This window comes from Hibiscus syriacus, unplaced genomic scaffold (genome assembly GCF_006381635.1).
Source record: "Hibiscus syriacus cultivar Baekdansim isolate YM2019G1 unplaced genomic scaffold, ASM638163v2 tig00110575_pilon, whole genome shotgun sequence".
In the NCBI taxonomy this organism is placed as follows: domain Eukaryota; kingdom Viridiplantae; phylum Streptophyta; class Magnoliopsida; order Malvales; family Malvaceae; genus Hibiscus; species Hibiscus syriacus.
Genome location: NW_024062786.1, coordinates 58,272 through 80,023, shown reverse-complemented (window position 1 = coordinate 80,023; position 21,752 = coordinate 58,272). Strand labels below are relative to the sequence as shown.

At 35.0% G+C, this 21,752-nt stretch overlaps 1 protein-coding gene and 2 pseudogenes across 1 annotated transcript; 2 read left to right on the top strand and 1 right to left on the bottom strand.

Annotated features, from left to right (window-relative positions):
• Nucleotides 1-4,284: 4,284 nt before the first annotated feature.
• On the top strand, nucleotides 4,285-7,825 carry LOC120133041 (GRF1-interacting factor 2-like). Its single transcript, XM_039149701.1, has 5 exons — nucleotides 4,285-4,427; nucleotides 4,542-4,681; nucleotides 6,606-6,682; nucleotides 7,269-7,356; nucleotides 7,427-7,825. The coding sequence occupies exons 2-5, from the start codon at nucleotides 4,604-4,606 to the stop codon at nucleotides 7,823-7,825; spliced, it is 642 nt and encodes a 213-aa protein (XP_039005632.1). The 5' UTR covers nucleotides 4,285-4,427; nucleotides 4,542-4,603.
• A 1,441-nt stretch (nucleotides 7,826-9,266) lies between these two features.
• Nucleotides 9,267-10,763, bottom strand: LOC120133040 (annotated as a pseudogene).
• Nucleotides 10,764-14,422: 3,659 nt separating this feature from the next.
• Nucleotides 14,423-20,481, top strand: LOC120133042 (annotated as a pseudogene).
• Nucleotides 20,482-21,752: the final 1,271 nt, after the last annotated feature.

Sequence of the window (21,752 nt, the reverse complement as noted above, 5' to 3'; positions counted from 1 at the left end):
TCTTCTTCTGGGCGGCTGCCCTCTGCAGAGCCCATAGCACGTCTGACCCACTTATCGCCTTTCCATCGTCTTGCTTGGGGTTGGAGGCGGCTGCCTGACGGCGTAAACGGCAACTGGCGGAGACGTTGATTGGAAAATCAGTGGGAGGTGGATATTTGGTTCGCATGGACAAGTAAGGTACGAGAGACGTAGTCCACATGCTCATTTTTCCCCTTCTCCTAATTCATTTAGGGGACCGGTCCCTTTTTCTTTGTGCTATTTGGGCCAATTTCATATTTCAGCCGCCTATGTTTGATCTACAATTTTTTTTTTTGTTGATAATTTCATTTTATTATCCACATAAGCAAGTTATGCTACAAAAACCAATCATCATCCACAAAAACCCTATGTACATCAAACTTACAAAACAATTGATCGGTTAGTCTATACCTAAAAATTAAAAAGAGTAATATTAACATTATCAAGTCTATTTATGATTCTTCCTCTTAGTTGAATACCTACAATCTCCTTTATAGCTTTAAGAATCTCTTCAATAGTTCTGGAGCAACCTTGAAACACCCTTCGATTTCATTCCTCCCACAAGGCATAAATATGTGCGTTCCAAGCAAGCTTCAAAATAATAATGAAAAAGAGATTTACTTTTCCAAACACCACAAGCCCAAACTAACATGTTCTCTCATGAAAATGGAGTTCTCTTCAACCCGTTAAGGAACAAAATGACCTCCCATAAAGAAGAAGCCAAGGGGCACTCTAAGAACAAGTGGTCCCTTGTTTCCAATGCATCATTGCAATTAACATAATTTCCATCAGTAGCAATCCCCATTCTTTGAAGCCGATCACTAGTAGGAAATCTGTCCAAGAGAGTCATCCAAACAATCCTACTATGTTTAGGAATGTGGAGAGGAAAGCAATTGTGCCAAGGAACTTTGTCACCCTTCACCCTTATCTCCTCCCATATTTCCCTTATCCTCTTTGGTCTACAAATTTTAATGAAACATTTTCATTTTTTTTTCCTTCTTTTTAATAAGAGGCGAGAAAATGAACTTGAATCTGAAATTTTTATTACAGAACAAATAAAAATATTTTTGTTGTAGTTTTAGGTTGAAATTATATACAAAAGTCATGATATTGATATTATGGGCGAAGTCAAAAACTTTTAGATTGAAATTGAATTATAATTCTTTATAAAAGTTAAAAAGATTTTATAATTATATTAGCTTGTAAAATTACAACTTTAAAGATTAAAACAAAATTTTATCATTTAGAATAGAGGGTTATAATACCATTTTACCATGTAGTAATATATAAAATTATAACTTTTAAAAGGGTTAATGAATAAATTTCCCATTTTAGGAACACTGGCAGACCGTTCGCATTTGATTTCTTGAAACATAAATCCATATCGGTTCATTTATATAGGGTAAATTACGTATTTAGTACTTAAAGTTTTACTTTTGGTCTATTTTAGTATCTCAACTTTTAATTTTTATAAAATTATACCTAAAGTTCGGTTTTTATTTCATTTTAGTACCTCACCGTTAAAAATTTAACGAGGGGTGATGTTGCATTTTTTAATTTTTTATATTATCTATAAATTAATCACTTTCAACTAAAATCACCACCTTATTAGAAACAAAATTAAGCATAAACTCTCAAAGGAGAGCATAGCAGGAATCTAACCTGGGTGCACAAGGGGAAGGAGAAATGGTTTACCATTTGAGCTAGCACAAACTATTGATTCTGAATGCCAAACTATATATTTAACTCATTCTAAACTATCACTATAAAATGAAAGAAATTTGTTGGATCTATGATTCTAACTTAGAATATCTAAAAAAATATTAAAGCATTTAATTACTAAATAAGATTAAGAAATAATTTAATACATATCAAAATTATTGTTTAACATATAAAAAAATTAAAATTAAAACTAAATAATTTATCATTTTAATTTAAAATAAAAAATAATTAAATAATTATCTATATATTTTATAAAATCAATATTAGTTTATTTTAAAAATTACATGTATTGTACCAAAATTATTATTTAACTTATAAAAATTTAAATTAAAATTGTTTGAATATTTTGTGAGATATTCTAAGTTGGAATCATAGATCTAACAAATTTCTTTCATTTTATAGTGGCAGTTTAGTATAGTTAAATATACAGTTAAACCATTTCTTCTTCCCTTTGTGCATCTAGGCTCAATTCTTGTTATGTGCTCTCCTTTAGGAGTTTATGCTTAATTTTGTTTCTACTCACCTCCTTATTAGTTGAAAATAATTAATTTAAAGATAATATAAATAATAATATAAAAAATTAAAAATAACTAAAAATGCAACGTCACCCCGTCCGTTAAATTTTTAACGGCGGGTACTAAATGCGTGCTTTACCCATTTATATGTTAAGGAACATCTTTAAACCTAACTAGACGTGGAAGTTTCTTTCTTTTCCACCATTATTGAAAGTTAGCCTTTTAAGATCTTACTGCCACCTGAAATGCCTTGACGAACTGTTTCAAGCATTTTCTTGAGTATCCAAACTGACTGGTGGCCTTCTTTAGCGATTTAGATAGTATTCTTCTTGGAAATTCCCGGGGATTTTCCCATAACTTTTATGATTGAAGACCAGAGGAATTCTTTAAGAGGAAAGGATAATTAGCGTGTAACAGCGCTTAAACTGTTATAACGATGCAAGAGTTCCTTGCGTATCCCCAACTCACCACCTTAACGTTTATTCCATCGCTGAGAATAGCTCTCTGGACAAATTCAAGCTCAAAGGTGGCCTTCACTATACCAGTAAGTGAATTTTTTATCCAATCGGCTTCCTCCAGAGGAAGGAATAAGTTTGGATCCTTCTTCTTGCTACCTACTTCCGTCCCACCCTCCCCCGTTGATCTTACCTCCTTATTCAATTGTTCCGATGCCAAGTTGCCTTCAATGACTTCTTTGTACGTTCTTCTATCTCTCAGACTGCCTAAAGATGAGCCACGACTTCTCCTTAACTTCCTTCCTCTATCTCCTTCCCCATGAGGGCCTCACAAAGCCTTCGTCCGCGGAACCAACTCTTCCCAACTTTTCTGGTACTTTGCTTTACTCACAGATATGCACCTTCCATCAATTTTCACCCAATCGAACCTTCTTATGACGTTGAGAAGATCCTTCTCCCCAGAGAACTGAACGAAAGCGAAAGTTGAATCCTTATACCCGGGCTTGTTATTAACCGCAGGAATGTAAACTCTAATAACCCTTACCCTCCCATGGTGATTGAAAAATTCCCGAAGGGTTCTCCTAGATATTCTCCGGCTGAGGTTGTTAACAAACGCCGTCCAAGCTAATCCTAAATTACGTGACTTTTCCTCTCCCCTAAGCATTTTTTCCAAGTAAATTTAATCAAATAATATAAATTTATTACTATAAGATACTTAGTAAATGTTCAATTTAATTCTTATTAACTCTTTAATAATTAAATGAAAACATTGAACTATTTATTCCTATTACTATAAGACACTTTAATGCAGATGTATTAAATGAGTTTATACTCATCTTATTACACTGGAAATCAAGTGAAGCATAAAGCCAACACCCACTGCTCCACCAAATCGAAAATGACTTTTGAAATATTAGTTGTATACCCTATGCTTCTACTGATGTCGTGTTGTTTGGCAAAGTTATATATATATGTGTGTGTGTGATGGTAATGTAAAAAAAATCTAATATTGGTAGGTTTTAATTTTTCATTAGCATATATGTAGTATTATTATTTATTACATAAGTCCCCACATGCATATGGTGAATTAGAGGTAGGACACCTTATACAATATACACTCGCGCCTGGTGAGGTAGGGTCTAATTTTTTTTTATCACCAACTCACTATTATTTTTTTTAAACTCCATATGTTCAAAATTTAATTTTTTTTATTAAATTAAAACGACTATAAAAAAATATTTATTTTAATTATTCTCAACTATTTAATAATAAATATTCAATCACTCTTATGTTCGCTAGTGCTTGAACTTATAAATTTTAAAAACAACAACTATTATTTTAACTATTAAAATAAATTTATTTTAAAAAAATACTAACACAAGACGTCATTATTTTACTTATATTTTTAAAAATGAAAAAGGGGTTCCAGTCCTACCAAAGCCTAAAGTAACCTATAAAAGATGACGTAAGCAGCCGTGCAAAAAAGCAATAAACTAACTAGTCTGAGGTTTTTGTCTTAACGACACACCAAAATTTAACGTCTTTTGATTTTTTTTCTCCTCGGTTACAAAATTCTTTGTTTGTAATTTCCTCTTTCAGTTCCTTGTAACGTTCACTTCCATCTTCTTAAATTCATCGTCATCGCTACCTAATGAAAGTAAAACCCCTCTTCAGACATCAAAGAAGGCAGTAGAGAAACTCGTTCACACTCACCAAGGTAAATAAAAAACCTAAGAAATAGTACATACCCTTTATTTCTTTTCACAGTGTTTAATATTTGGGGATATTCAACTTGTTTTTTCTTTTCTTTTCGTGGGTTTTTTTTTTGCAGGATATTTTTGAAGGTGATTAGGGTTAGGGTTTCTTCTTGAAGTAAAGTTAATCTCACTCAAGATGCAGCAGCCACCGCAAATGATTCCTATGATGCCTTCATTCCCACCTAACAACATCACTACTGAACAGATTCAGAAGGTATTTATGTATTTACATTTATAGATATACTGTGTGTAGTACTGCTACTACTTTGAACTTATGGCTTTGCTGAGAGTTAGGTGCATCTGGTTTTCATGTATGTTTATGAGAGGGAATAGTTGTGCTTATTGTTTGCGCCTTTTAATAGTTATTGGAACAGAACAATGATTGAGGAAAGTTGAGGGTTATGTGATGTTGGTTTAAGAAGTTATGGTAACAGTGATGGATTGCAATAGCATAGAGAGGTAAATGGAAGTTATTGCTGATGCAGGGGATTTAATTATTCTTTTTGTCGTGTTCGATGTGGTTGATTAAATTGGAAGTTGTTGGTCATGTTGGGGATCTAATTGTTCTTTTTGTTGCTTACGATATGGTTGATTAAATGGGAAGTTGTCGTTCATGTCGGGGATCTAATTATTCTTTTTGTCGTGTTCGATGTGGTTGATTAAATTGGAAGTTCTTGGTAATGCAGGGGATTTGATCTTAACTCTTTTTGTCGTATACGATATGGTTGATCAATTTGATTTTCTGTCTGCCGTTATAAAATCTGTTGTCACAAGCAAGAAACTTTTGCCAGATTAAAAGGTGAGATACATCTGCCACATCTAGTGATTGTGCTTGATGCGGAGGAGAATCATTAGCCTGATTACTTGTGTCAACGTGATTCTCCCCATTTTGTCTCCTGAATCATTTTCCCCCTTTGGTTTCTGTCTTTTACTAAGTGTGTACGTCAATTACAAGCAGCCTTTTAACATCTATTCGAGCTTATCTAAGTCTTCAAATAACATCTTTTGGAATTTATCTGCGATGTTGCCAGAAAAATCATTAATGCAGTGAAACATCTTATTTGGAATTTTGATATGAAAACAAAAAATGGTTGATCTGCTTGATAGTTTGCTGGCATATTAATACTTTCAATACTTAATTGTTACGAATTCCTTTTTGGTTACCTTGGTTGGAAATGGCATCCAAATGGAGTTTTAAGGCCAGTTAAGCTGTTTACATGGTTCCAAATGCATGGCTGTTGCTGCAGAAGCTCGAATGGTGTGTTCCTAATAAAAGGCCAATAGGGATGATTTCTTAAGGTCGTTCAAGTGGCTCTCATCATGTCCTTGCTTGAGTTAAACTAACTAAAAGCAATTCGTGTATTCTTATGCCTCACTAGTTATGCTGATTTTCATCTCGCTTACAGAAATTCTTTAGTTTTGAATTTTGATCAAGATAGGATGATAGATGATATCTTCCTGTTTCACTTTGAATCATCTGTTATAATCCTTGAAAGGTAATATTCCTTTCAAGGAGAAGCATTATTGTGCTGTAAATCTTAAAACATTTATATCAGTAAAGAATGTATTGATATTGTGTTCTGTTTCAATAAACTCTAATAGATTTTTGATACAAGGTCGGTGCTTGATTTAGTAAAGATGTTGGCTAATTTTTAGAAGCTTCTGAGTATAAGATGTGAGCTTTATATGCTAACTCTCATGGATGATCACTATGTCTGTTGTGGATTGATCTAAAAGCTTGAAAGCCAGCATTTGTTCTATTGAAGGGAATACATTTGGAGGGCTCTATACCCTTGAGATTGTAGTATCCTTTTTCATGCTTAAACTTCCTATTGAATGGGCTATCATCATTTCCTAGGTTAAGATCCTTTTCGAAAATTCAAGATTCAGGAAAACCTCAATAAATTTAAGAAGTGCCCAAATGCAAAATTTTTTGATACATACAATCTTTCAGTAAACGCATAACCTTGAGATGTTGTAATATATGGCTTTAGAGAAGTCCGTATATATCTCTGCCCAAATAATCATCTGTTGTACATATTGACTGTTTTTTGTCACATGATGCCAAGGAATCCAATATGTGATAGTAGAGATGTTAAGTTGTTCTTATGGTTTTTTCTTTCCCATTCTTATTGCAGTACCTTGATGAGAACAAGAAGTTGATCTTGGCAATTTTGGACAATCAGAATCTTGGAAAACTCGCTGAATGTGCACAGTAAGTAATTTAAAGTTTTTTCTAGTTGTCTTGGTGGTACATTCATTGTTATTTGCTCTCAATTGGTATTGCGGGTTACTGGTCTGCTTTTGGCCCTTGCATAACTCAATTACATCCTGAGAAGTCGATAACTTGAATTATTGTGGTTAGCAGAAGCTACAACTTTCTGTTGTGAACAAGCTATCAAGGATACGTGATGGGAAAAAATTATTTTACTTGCATGTCTAATGTTTGTTGGTTATTAGCATATGAGTGGTGTCACAGCTGATGCAGTGAGGTTCCATTTCCCTAATCTCCACACCTCTCTCAGGTATTCATTTAGCTTAGATTCAATCAAGATGATACCAAAGAGGTGAATTTTAGAAGCCAGAGAGGAGGATTATCAACCTATAAAGCTTGGAAATTGGGACAATATGTTTAAATGTTAATACTGGATTGTAGTGTATTCATATTACTCCCTATAAAACCACCGTCTTTTTTCTTCCCATATATGTGTTTGGTTTTGCATATTCACTCAAGCACATTTGGTTAAACCATACGTGTGTGACATTTTGGCAGCAAATATATCTAAGATTTGATGTTTTAGGTATCAAGCTCAGCTGCAAAAAAATTTGATGTACTTAGCTGCAATTGCGGATGCACAACCACAAACAACACCCACAATGCCTCCGCAAGTGAGTGCTATTGTTTCTTCTAGCTATCCGCTGTACCCTACTGGCTTACATGTTTTTCCAACAATTACAGATGGCACCACATCCTGCAATGCAATCAGGAGGATATTTTATGCAACATCCTCAGGCTGCTGCAATGGCACAGCAGCCCGGTATGTACCCCCAGAAGATGCCGTTTCAATTCAACAGCCCGCATCAAATGCAGGATGCACAGCAGCAGCAGCTACACCTGCAGCATCAACCAGCTATGCAAGCTCAAATGGGAATCAGACCTGGAGGGCATTCCAATAATGGCATGCATCCCATTCAAGCCGAGGCTAATCTTGGTGGTGGTAGCAGTGGTGGTCCCTCTTCAGCTTTGGGCCCAAACGATGGACGTGGTGGGAACAAGCAAGAGGGTGCTGAAGCCGGTGTTGATGGACAGGGCAGCACAGCTGGTGGGCATGGTGATGGAGCAGACGAGGCAAAGTGATTGCCCCCTTAAGTTGTTTTGATCCGATACTCTGGATGTTGATAGTAGGTCTCTCTTACTATACTTGTACTGCTCCGGTAATCTTTCGATAGACCGACAGTTTTCTTTATTGCTCTCAGTTTTAACAGTTTTAGGCAAACTTCTGCTGGGGGGTTCTTGGCATGCCAATGAATCGAAAGCAGCTTGTTAGACAAGGACAGTTTTAGTTGTAAAAGGGGGAAAGCGTAAAGCTTGTGGTGGCTATCCCCATGGATGTTATGTAATAACATTTAAAGCTTCTGCTGCCTGTATCCGAATTGTGATCCCAATTAAAAGCTTTCTGGTTATGTTTGTGCTAAAAAAACCTGGGTAAATCATGGTCATGGTTGTGAAAGTGGAACCTACCATGAGAGATCAATTTACAAACAGAGATCCATGAGATGAGGCTAACGTAGTTTTAAAATAATACAAATTTTCCACATTATAGTTTTAAAATTTTAAATTCAAGAAAAATTACGAATAAAACTTAAAATAAAATCTATGCATCCATATAATTAAACTACAACAAACGATCGTATTAATAATCGACGTACATAATAACTTTAGTTTTCCATTTTGCATGGATGAATGTTACTGATCTCCTTTCCTTTCTACTTTTCCCATTGTTATTTTCTTTTTGGTTAAATTGTCCCTAACACCATTAAATTATTGTTTGATTCTATTTTAAAACTAGACTACAAATTTCATCAATTAGGTCACTTTACTTTTATTTTGGTTCCAATCAAATCACGTCGTTAATTGTTAACAGAATTATCGACATAGCAATCAAGTATTTAATTTATATAATAATATATTTTATTTTCGTTACTTATACATTCTATCAATTTTATTTTATTTTTTAATTAAAATTAATGTAATAAACTTATTCCTCAAATAAGATGGCATTGTTTTAGCTTTCAAATTCAAGTGTACATTTGAAAAGAAAGTTATGCCAAAATTCATGATTGCATTATTGTATTCAAGCATCAATATTACATTCTCAAAGGATACATTCACAATTCAAATTGGTAAATAATCAAATATGGGCGACGTTCTCGTAACGTTTTTTTTCAAAACGAAAACGATTTTATTTTAAAGGTGTGAAAATTGCTTATATGCTAACAAGTAAAATTAGTTAGATAAATATTTTATTCCTAAGCTTAGCATGCCTAATTACTAATTATCTTTTATTATATTTAAACACTTAATTATACGTTAGATTTTATCACAGCTAGGATATGAATATATAAAATATTTTCTATGAGAAATATATTCCAAAATATTTTAATAAATAATTATTGATGGAGGGATAATTTTTTATATAGATTTATTAGTCTTGTATTTGATCCTTATAAGTGTCTAAACTATTAAAAAAAATACATCGACAATGAAGCAAAAATACAAAATTATCATAGATAAAAACAAATCATAGCAGACAAGATTGAAAATGGATATAACTCGTGGCCTTAATTAAACCTTACTGCTGATCTAGGCTGCTTATAAGAGCGGACTTTAGGACTTCGTCGCTTCTCAGCCCACCAGGAACCCCAACGACGATATCCTGAAGCATTAGATCGTTAACACACGACATGCTTGCATGATGGAGCTGGAATTCCAGGTCTCGAAGGACACCCACTACTCTAGCAGCTGGATAGTTCACATTCTCTGATTGAACCCTGATCATTGCGTCATTTCCCATGATCTTGACATCGAGATCAAACCCACCGGATCCACCTGTTCCAGTTCCGGATGATGAATCGCTTGGCCTGGTTGCTTGTTCCTCGGAACTGGTGGTGGTGCTTTGGTTATCCATAGTGTTATCCACCATTTCTACCTTCACTTTCTTACACTTTCTCTGAAGCTGTGACTCTAGTTCTTCGATCTTCGTCTTTAACTCGTTGATGTACGAGACAGTCGGATAAGAGCGATGCTTTGTCCATGCGAGACACGTTCGGGATTACAGCTCGGAGAGCGTAGAACCCGAGGTTCAGCTTCTCACGGCGTTGCCTCTCGGCTTCCACGTGGTTCAACGGTGTCTCTTTTCCGAGCCCGGGTTTTCTTCCTCGTTTCTTTGGGGCTCTCTTCTCTACGCTATTCATGGCAAGTGATGGAAAATCAGAATCTGAATGCTCTGAATCAGCATAAGGTTGCCCGAGTTTTGATGAATGCTTCTTGGTCTGATTGTTGTTTTCTTGCTTTGTTTTAATATCTGGGCTTGCATCATCTTCTTCTTGAACACCGGCAATTATACCGATATCTACAAAAGAGATGTTTCTATCAAGGAACTGGATCGGACCACGGGTTAGATTCGGATTTGATTGTTTATTGAGATCGGATCCGAATAGGGATTTCACTTGCTGCACTAAACCCCAGTTTTCCCTGATCGTTGGTATACAAACCAGTGTTTCAACGCCATGCATTTCTGCTTCTCGAGCTCTTTCACAATTGTAAAACTGCAATTCATGAGCACCCGTTAACCAAACCAAAGACCCAGTACCAAGAGCCTTGCCTGGAATCCCATCGCCGGCAGAGAAAGACTGAGCCATCGACATCATATAAAACCATTCAACACCGGTTATATAGGCTCCGTCGATCATATCGATGTCATGGTTATCCCCAGTGAGCGCTTGGATTCCCTTCATCACCTTTCTTCGACCATTGTGAACAATATTGGAACTCAGCTTGGGAAACGTGTCTTTGGTGCATTGAAGATAACCATCTCCCCAAGCCAAGAACAAACGGCCTAGACAAAACGGCCTAGATCATCATTCAGTGTCTGCCAAAATACAGCATACTCCCACGAATCTTGCTGGCTGTGGATCATAAGTTGAAGCCTCTGCTGGAGAGTTGAAAGTGGAGTTTCCTGGGAAAAATAAACCAGTGAAGAAGATGAAGATGGGGAGATTATTATGTCATCCATGGTTGATTTAAATTGTTTTATTGAAATCGAATGGAAAATAGGTGGGAGGATCTTGGGTTTATAAGGGCAGGTTGAAGAAGCTCAAGTTTGGTGTAGATGGGGGAACACACTGTCAGAATTTAGGCTATTAGGTCCTCCTTATTTTTTCTTTTGACCTTTTCGATTCTTAATATTTTATTTTAATTAATTCAACCGATTCAATTCATACATCCAATTTTAATAAAAAAAATATCTCAACAGAGGATTTCTATATATATATATATATATAATGACTCAATTTTTATTACTTATACGATATCAAATTCCTCACCGGATAAATCATCCACCTCAATTCTCACTCTTTACATTAACAACCTTTTCTTTTTATTAGAATTATTGTAAAGTCTATTCTAATTAATAATTTAATTTAAAATAAATTAAAATTTAAAAAATATTTCTAAAATGTAAAATTTAAACTTAAATATTCATTAACTTAGAATTTTAATATTTGTCAACTATTTAATTTAACATATATTATACATATACATTTATTAAAGAATTTATAAATTTATTTTTTAATTTAATTATCAATATTTTTATTTATCGGTTGATTAATTCAGATTAAATAATAAAAAATCAATTATTCTTCTAATCTCATTTATTTTATGTTAAATTTGAACTTTTGATTTTACTTAAGGGATTTAATATTTTGTCCCATTTGATCAATTAATTTTTAATTTAATTTTAATTGCAATAAAGTTGTTTTTTTACAAAAAATAATAAATTTATATAGAAAACATACCATTTCATGTTTTTTTTTTGAAATTATCTAAATTTGAATCAAATCTATACAAGTAAAATATATTTAAATATTTAGAAAGCTTTTGTTTTTCTAGTGATTTAAGAGAAAAACAAAAGAAAAAACGGCATTTGTTTTTTCTTAATGACAAGATGTGTTTCGGAAATTAAATCATTTAATTTGGTTGAAAACAGAAACGAAAATTAATTGTGTAATCTGACAATTTTATGATGCCCATAGCAAACATTTATTTCTTTGACATTTTATGTTTTTTGCATTAATGTTTATTAATCAATAAATCGTATGTTCTTTTATCTTTTATTTCCTAATTTATATTTAAAATTTATGATTATTTTTCTAAAAACATCACCTTTAATTAGATAATAATATAATATTATCAATTCATTATGAATACATAAAATAGAGTTACTTGTACTATATGTCCTCAAACTATGACGCTCGTTCTATATTATTCCTTAAACTTTTAAACTTTTTAATTTCATCCCTAAATTATGAATCTCATTCTCAATTAGTCTGAACATTTTTGAACATTTCAAATACATCCTCAAACTATAACCCTCATTCTATATTGATCCCCAACATTTTGAATGTTTTAATTTTATCTCTAAACTTTTGAATGATTTAGGGGGAAGTTATTGGGGTGTTCAAAAGTTTGGGGATTAATTTAGAATGAGGGTTGTAGTTTTGGGATGAATTTAAAATGTTTAAAAGACTAAGGGCCACTTTAAAATAAGAGTCATAGTTTGAGGATGTATGACACAATTAACTCCATAAAATAATATATTATATTGTATTGAATATTAACCGTATTATAAACTATGGTTTAAATATAATTTGTGGGGATGTTACATAAACGGCTTTTACCGAGGGTGGGGAAGCACAAAACCTATTACTCCATTAAATTTGTTAAAGCCCTTCAATTTTGCAGCAAACCAAGAAAAATATTTATAATATGTTTGTTTGTAAAAAGCTTCTCCGCTTTGGACAGAGACGACTCATTCCTCACAGTCTCGCCGGAGATCGACTCATGCAACGTCATTGCTAGCAGAACAAGAACAGTAAGAATACGCGCAACACTCAGCTTAAAGAGAAAGCTCCAGAATCTTGATAGCGAATGATACCATGTTGTGATTTTATGAAGCACAGTGGTATTTTATTGATGAAAAGGATACAAGATAGATTGTACAAGAAGCCTCTCATTATTCCCTATTTAACATGCACACCCATGCAGTTACGTAATCGCCTAACCACTCATACTTACTTACAGCTGTACAACAGGTGATTCTAGAACTCTTGCTTCTAGAATCCTTGCCTAAACTCTTCATACTACAATACAGACAATTGATTGTGTCAAAATCTATGCTGAGAAGGATTAAACAGGTGTATACTATATTTAAAAAAAAAAAAGAAATAGATGTTTCGACTTCTGATACAAAAGTAAGTTGGAAGAAAATTTGTTACCCTAAGACTTAGGGCTTAAGGATGTTTATTGCTTAAATAAAACAAATTTATTCTAGCTTATTAGGGCTTAAGGCATATGTCCTTGAGGATGGAAATATTGACAAATTGTTTATAACAATTTCATAAGCTGGATTTTAAAGAAACTGTTTTAGCTTAGTGGGAGGATGTTGTGCTCTTCTCAAGGGCTACTCACTTGCGTGCGGATTTCATAAGCTGAAGGATAAGAATGAGAAGGTGTTATGGCACAAGTTGATTTGATTCCCTGACCATACCTCAACATTCAATAATAGTTTGACTAGCTATTCTTGATAAGCTTGTCAGAAGGGGTAGACCAGTTCGAATGAGGATTACCACTGATGGTGTTTGCAGTCTCTGTGGTGTGGCAAGTGAGTCTAGAGATCATCTATTCTTTGGGTGTGATTTTTAAGGGGTATTTGGAAAGCTGTTTTGAGGGTGTGCAGACTTGCTAGGTGAGTTACTAATTGAAATGAGATGCAATAGGCTTCTGCAAGGTCAGAGGGTAGGTCTATGTTAGTTTATATTTTAAAAATTATATGAAATGCCATTATATATTTCACTTGATAAGAAAAGAATAAGAGAATTTTTATCGTGTTATTTGAAGTGGAAGAAAGATTCTAGTTTCTTTCAAGGGGAATTGATGAGGATCGAACTCATTAAAAATATAGATATAATTGGAGGTGGTTGATCAATTTCTTTATATTATTTGGGATATTGCTTAGAATATATGTTTCTTTAAGATATTCTTACGTTGTGTTTTAAGTCAATCGAGAAAATTAAATCTTTTGAATTAGGAGGAGAAATTTATTTCAAGGTTAGAAAAGGAAATTGAATATAAAGGTAATGTGACATGGGACTATAAATTTCTCATCCGACTATAACCGAAGTAAAATGTCGCGTATTTCGAACCTTCGGCCTGCGTTGCGTCAGCTCTTGATACCCTCTTTGGACCACTTTCCATATTTTACGAATCCACAATTTACCACGACGCGGATACTCTTCCACCAACCCAAACAAGCCACCTGTCGATTTCAGCCATTTTTAGTAATTTACTTATCCCAACATTTCCCACTAAAACTCCGAAAATACCCTTTCTGTTGTTTCGAACAAGCATAGAATCAAAACTCCCTTTTTTTTTCCTGATGAAATATAATAATATGACGGCAAAAGACAAAATGGTAACAGAGAAAAAAGTAAAAAGAAACTTCCCCTATTTTCGTTAATTTTTTAAAAAGAAAAAAATTGTGATTTCAGTTTTCCTTACAAAAAATTAAATAAGATTTTATAAATCTAACGTCTCAAACATAATCATGACATTTTCCTTTTTTTTTAATTTAATCTTCAGTGTAACATTAAATACTAAAATTTCTTTATAATTTCATTTCCTGAGCCCTTCTCTCTCTGTCTTTGTCTCACTTTTTTCCCTGTTTGCCTGACTCGAATTTCTATTTCATTCTTTTCTTTTATCGTTTTCTCGCCGCTCTTCCGTTTCTGCTGTCAGATCAGGTAGGGAACGGAGGAAGGTTACTGGAGGCGTCCGATGTGTGGACTTTTGACTTTCTTGTGATCGGGGGGTTTAATTTAGGATGGGACAGTGTTACGGCAAAGTTAATCAATCGGGAGGAAAAGAAGGGACGACGACCACAGTGGTGGTTTCAGCTGATCGGGACGAAACCTCGGTACAATCGGCTAATGGCGCTGCTAATGTTCACTCAGTGAAGAAGACTCCAGCTAGGTCTTCGAGCCAGAGTCCATGGCCCAGTCCGTACCCGCACGGGGTGTCTGCAAGTCCGCTTCCTCCTGGAGTATCGCCTTCTCCGGCGAGGGCTTCAAAGGGTTCGACGCCAAGTAGATTCTTCCGGCGGCCGTTTCCGCCGCCTTCTCCGGCGAAACACATAAAGGCGTCGCTGGTTAAGCGGCTTGGCGGTAAGCCGAAAGAAGGGCCGATCCCTGAGGATCGCGGAACTGAGCAGGAGCAAGCGTTAGATAAGAACTTTGGTTATGGAAAGAAATTTGGAGCTAAGTATGAGCTTGGAAAAGAAGTCGGGAGGGGACATTTTGGCCACACTTGCTCTGCTAGAGTTAAAAAGGGTGAGCTCAAGGATCAACCTGTTGCTGTTAAGATCATCTCAAAAGCTAAGGTACACTGCTCCCTCTTCTCCTAATTTCTCCGTTTTTCACTATTTATGCTCAATAATTTTAGCTAAGTTTATATATCCTTGAGATATTTAGATTATTTTCTTGATGCATTTGAAGGTATTATCTTAAATTGGTTTTCATTAAAATATCTTAAGAGAAGGTCCTTTGGTTATGATGGTATTGATATCTATTCGGAACATTAGATAGATGTTTGTCTTCTTGATTCAAGTAAACTTAGCCGGAGTTGTTCTTAGTTGAAGAATATAAGTTACATAAGCTATACTAATTATGGAATGATCATCATCATTGGTATTTTGGAAATTACATGAGCTGTATAGGATATACGTAGGTTTAAAGGATACCTCTTGCTTTGATTAGCCGAATCTTTTTTGTCGGTTTGGAGGAAGTGCGATCGCAATTATAATTCTGGAAGACCGAAAGACGACAAAGGCGGATTTGTCTTTATTTGACGATCCTTTAGTGTAGCAATAATATGGGGCTACTTGAGATCTTTTGCATCTAAAGTCTAAAATGGTAATGCAAATTGTAGCCGCATCAAGCCCAATAGAATTAGGTTGGAATGCAAACTTTGTTTCTTCAATGATAGATTTTTGGTGTAATATCCATTTCATATCCTCTAAATCAGCAGGTATTTTCTGCCTACACAATGGCATTGCAGGTGATTGTGTCTGTTGCTGACTACCCTGTTTTACCTTATTTTGTATCAAAGTAACTCTTCTAAATTTCTGACTTAGGATCATTCCAGTTTTCTTCATTCTCATAATTTAAGAAGAGAATTGTTCTCTTGCGTGCATTATACTTGCAGTTAACTTTCCTATATAATTCGTTTATCTTTCTCTTTTTGATTTCCTTTTCACAGCTAAGTTCTAAAAAAAAGATCAAATATGTTTGATTGACCACAGGGTTTGGCCTGGTCACTTCTCCCATCCCTTTACTGGGGTTGGGTCTTTAATAGGACTAGGGTCAAATTCCAGGTCCTGTATCCCTATGGACTATGCCCTTTTGCCTCGAAGGAAAAAATTATAAAGTATGAACTGTTGATTGCATGGCTGTGTTTTAACCAGGTTTGTTTGACAGATGACAACAGCGATATCAATTGAAGATGTTCGAAGGGAGGTCAAAATATTAAAAGCACTATCAGGACATAAGCATCTGGTCCAATTTTATGATGCATGTGAGGATGCCAATAATGTGTACATAGTCATGGAGTATGTCTTCTCTCGATTTTGTTAAAACGCTTGATCTTGAATTATTTTTTCTAGTTGCATATTACTATTCTTTTTATACTCAAGTTAGTTCCATTCCCATTTTTAATAGGTTTACTTTCATAACATTTTGAGCTGTCCTGCATGCTGAATTTAGAAAATAGTAGCAGCCCAAATTTGTTTTGTAGAAATTCATGGGATGTTCAAATTCCAGCATCATAAAAAATTGCATTGCATTTTTAAAATTTTGGTCTGACAGTTTTGGAACTCTGTATCATATCAGATTGTGTGAAGGTGGAGAGTTATTGGACAGAATTTTGGCGAGGTAAGTTGTTTTTTTTTTAATTTCTGTTATTTAGTCTGAGTTTTTAAAGATAGTGTTTCAATATTGTTATCTTTGTAGAAAATAGAAGGTTAGATAAATGTCATTGTTTGTGACTATTAAACAGGCCCTATCCCAATTTAGTTCACTACCCTCCCCCCCCAAAAAAAAATATTTGACATGATTATAAAGAAGATTAAAGGTCCCTAATGTGACTAGTTAGTTATATGGGGCACTGAGATGAAAATTTCTCTATTACAGGGGAGGAAGGTACACTGAGGAAGATGCAAAAGCTATAGTTGTACAAATTTTAAGTGTGGTTTCATTTTGTCATCTTCAGGGAGTTGTGCACCGGGACTTAAAGCCAGAGGTTTTTTCCTTTTCATTTAATTTTTATGGATTGTGAAGCTAGAAAGTATATATTCTAGCTTTTTATCACATCTCTGATTCTACACTTTCTTGCTTGAGCTACAGAACTTCCTTTTCACTTCTGGTGGTGAAGATGCTGACATGAAACTAATAGATTTTGGTCTTTCTGACTTCATTAGACCAGGTAATGTCTGGTCATACCTTAAACTTTAGCTTGGTTCACAAAAGAACATACCTCATTACTCCTGTAATGCTATCAAATGAAAGACTATAATCAGTGATGATAATCAACTGCTTATTTTTTTTATTGGCTTCTTTCTAGATAAGTAATGTTCTTAGATTCTTATAGGAGAATTGAGTTTAAACCTGCAAATTTGCTGTAATGTAATAGCACCTCGATTTGGCTGTAAATTAGAGAAGAAATTAAGCTGTTTTCAGACATATAAAACCTTAAATCCCTAAGCACTATTGAAGCAAAATGTTGTGGGGTATTACAATTGTCATTTAGGTATAACTGTACATGTTTAATGGGTTACTAATTAAGAAATAATTTAATATGATGCGGATAAAGTTATGTTCGATGTCTATCAATATCCTTTTCCCACTTCATTATATGATGGTCTCATATCATTATACTGAATGTCTACCCAAAGCTAGTAGTCTGTTTTCTTTATTTAACTTTTGTGTCGTATATGCTTGTAACAGATGAAAGGCTCAATGATATTGTTGGAAGTGCTTATTATGTTGCTCCTGAAGTTCTGCATAGATCTTATAGTCTGGAAGCTGATATGTGGAGCATCGGAGTAATCACCTACATCTTGTTATGCGGAAGCCGGCCTTTCTGGGCGCGTACTGAATCTGGAATTTTTCGCTCTGTGTTAAGATCTGATCCCAATTTTGAAGATTTGCCCTGGCCATCTGTCTCAACAGAGGCCAAAGATTTTGTTAAGAGACTCCTGAACAAGGATTACAGAAAAAGAATGACTGCTGTTCAAGCTCTAAGTAAGTGAGGAATTTTTACTTAAATAGTAAACAGATAGATTTTACCCCATTGTGAAAATGGTATATTACATTTTTCTGACACACTAGTCACTTTTGGTAGTAGGATTAGCCTATATCTGATGAATTTAATACACTTTTTATGACATTTTACCCTATTGTGGTACTGATTAATTATATTTTTCCCGGGTAGCCAATCACTTTTGCTGGTAGGATTGGTACAAATCAGATGAATTAATTCATTTCTATGATATTTCAGGTCATCCTTGGTTGCATGATGACAGTCGTCTGGTCCCTCTTGATATATTGGTTTATAAGTTAGTCAAGTCATACTTGCATGCAACACCATTCAAACGTGCTGCTCTAAAGGTATGTTTTTTCTCGGTTATTTTTCATGATAGAAACACTGACATCAACATTTGGACCTTTGCTTCCCCCCCTGCTTCCAGCTCTTTACCTCTTTCTTAGGACATCTGCAAGGGTATTTCTTACTCTAGGTTGCCAAAAATGCTTTGCAGCAAGTTGTAAAAACCCTAGCTAAAGCTAAGATGATTATAGAAAATAGCTATGATGAATTGATACTGTGATTTTCTACTATCCAATTATGTAAAACTGTCAAACATCTTTTTCAACTGTAAACTTTTTTGTGGATGGCATTGGCATATGCATGTGGAAGTTATAATTTATAATTGGTGTTTTCAGGCGAACACTTTAGCTTAATTAAGATCAGTGTTACATTATACTGGAAACATTTCAGCAGAAGTTAAGTTTTTGTCTTTCCTGGGTAAAAACAAACTCTTGCATTTCTTATGCCATGCAAGTCTTTCATTAATTTTGCTGGAATGTTTGACTGCAAGAGAAATTGTGAGAATCTTTTCACCTGAAGCAGTTAAACATGATATCCATATAAATATGATTGCTTTTAACTTTGTAAAGCTTGTAGAAGTATATATGTATGTATGTGTGTGTTTGTATGTGTGTGCATGCACGTGTATTTTGCTTTCTGTCAGTCTGTAACTTGTGTTTCTGCAATTGTTACAAACGTAGGCTCTTTCAAAGCATTGACTGAAGATCAGCTGGTTTATCTCAGAGCACAATTCAGGCTGTTGGAACCAAATAGAGATGGGAGTGTGTCTCTTGAAAATTTTAAAATGGTTATCGACTCCTATAAAACTCATCAGTCCAGTTCTATGGCATCTCATGTTAACTTAATTGACCCTCATCTTTGATTGCACTGGTTTTCCTTTTTGTTAGTATTTTATATAACCTATAAAATATATGACGTCAGCTTATCAATTTTTCAGGCACTTGCTCGAAATGCCACTGACGCAATGGTTGAATCAAGGGTACCTGACATTCTTAATAATGTAAGGCTTTTAGTACAAGATATCCTTGATAGAAACTTATATTATGCTTTCTTCTCTCTTAGTCTTTTTGGTTAGACATTCTATCCGTGTCATTTGGCGTTGAAGAAAATGGTTTTCATTTAAAATTGCATTGTTAAATGTTTAAACTTTTAAAATTCCATCTTTTAGGCATGAATCAACCGACCTCAGTGGTTAAGGGATTTGTTGTTATCCCTTGAGGTCCCGGGATTGAGCACCGCAAATGCTACTAGGGGTATGAGCGTTCATTGTTAAATGGTTGAAAGTCTTTGAACATATACTACCTTGTATTTACCCAAGATTTATCTAAAAAAAAATTTGCCTTTTAGCGGTTGTTTTTTTCTTGGAATCCCACAAGACAATGTCCCCATCCCTCCTAGTTTTATTTTCATTTGCCATCTGAATTTCAGTTCCTCACCATTGGTGCCTTTCTGCCCAGTTGGGGACACTTGCATAGGAAGATGTACTTTGAAGAGTTTTGTGCTGCTGCAATTAGCACATATCAATTAGAAGCAGTTGAAGGTTGGGAGCAGATTGCCTCCACTGCTTTTGAACATTTCGTACAAGAGGGAAACAGGGTAATCTCAATTGAAGAATTGGCAAGGGTATGTTGCTTCCATGCATCTCACTACCTTGTTCTGTCTTATAATATTATTATTATTATACAGTTGTCTTCTTTTGATTTGATTTCAGGAGTTGAATATTGGTCCTTCAGCTTATTCATTCCTCAAAGACTGGATAAGAGCCTCAGATGGAAAGCTAAGTTTACTTGGATATACAAAATTTTTACATGGTGTGACGCTTCGTAGCTCAAATACAAGGCATCATTAATCTATTGCCTTTGATATATAGTCGTACAAAATTCATGGTATTTAGAATGACTTGTGATAAAAAAAATTCAGAAATTATTTTTGCGTTAGGGGAAAAAATGTGCATAAGTGAATATTGTTAGTGAGATGTTGAGGAAAATTTACAGTGAGAATATGGTTTTTGCTTGTTCCTTGTTTACTTATCGTGCATATGTAAGTGGATTTGAGCCAGACACGTTATTGCCAAAGCTAGTTCCATTCTTCGACATCTCCCTAGTTTCTTGACCCAAAACCAGATCTAAGCCTATGTGGGTGGCTGTTTGGTCTCCATCTGATGACCGCCCCCTTTCCTCCTTTGTCGCTCGTGGCAAAATAACCTCTCCTCTGGATTTTGCAACCTCTCTCTGCTGCCTCTTTTTGGATCTCTTTGGCTTGTTTTGTGATGGATTGATGGATTTCCATGTGGACGAGTGGTCGACGAAGATTGTGTGCCTCCCCATCCTGCCATCGTCGTGAACTTGATTTTCCCTTCTTTTTGTTGTGGGTTTTGGGGGATGGTTTTTATGGTGTCTCTCTTTCCTCTGCGTCGAAGACCTTTGTGGACTTTTGATGGTTATGAGATGGCCGTTGCTCTTCAGGGTCCCTGGATCAAGGCTTGTGCTAGGGCGGTTGCGTTGATTCGGTGGTGGTCGGCTCTCCATTTTATTTTTCTGTTTTTTGATTTGTTGTAGGGATGTTTGACTTGAAGCCAACCTTCCTCTGCGGACTCGGCAATTTTGGACGATCTTCGACACCTCAGTGGATGACTTGAGTACCACTGTTCTACTTTGGGTTGTGAATAAAGTCACCATCTGTTCATTTCTGCACCCGAGAATGGGATGCCTTGGAGTAAACGTTATCTCCATCCAACAAACCTTGTTGAAGGATTTTCCTTCCCTTTTGCTTCACCGATTCTGTACGTTCTATGTTGATGTTTGGATTCTTGATTCGCTAAGTGATGTGGATCTTAAAAAAATAACCAAAGCCAATCTTCCTTTTCACTAATAGTGTACTTAATTGTACATTATGTTAGCTTCCAAAATTTTTGCTTTAGATTAGATGGACAATTGCTTGGACCCTGCAACCGAGAGCTTGGGATTACCGTCGGGGTAAAGTAAAGCTCAGGGGTCAAGTTATTTGCACAATAACCAGTAGGGGTGAGAGTGAAAATTGAACCAAATTTGGATCAAGTTTAAAAATTATGTTATCCAATTATCCAAATGTGCACGATAACTAGAAGATGCAACTTCCTTTTCAATCCCATCCGAACGCCTAACTGCCCTTTTATAATAAAACTTGCTGAAATCAATGGGCCTTCAATTTGACCTTGGCACAAATTTGTTGTAATCAGAAACAATTTAAAGGCCATAATATGTCCCCTTGTCCAAGTTTATTATTTTCTAGGGTATTGTGATGGATTATT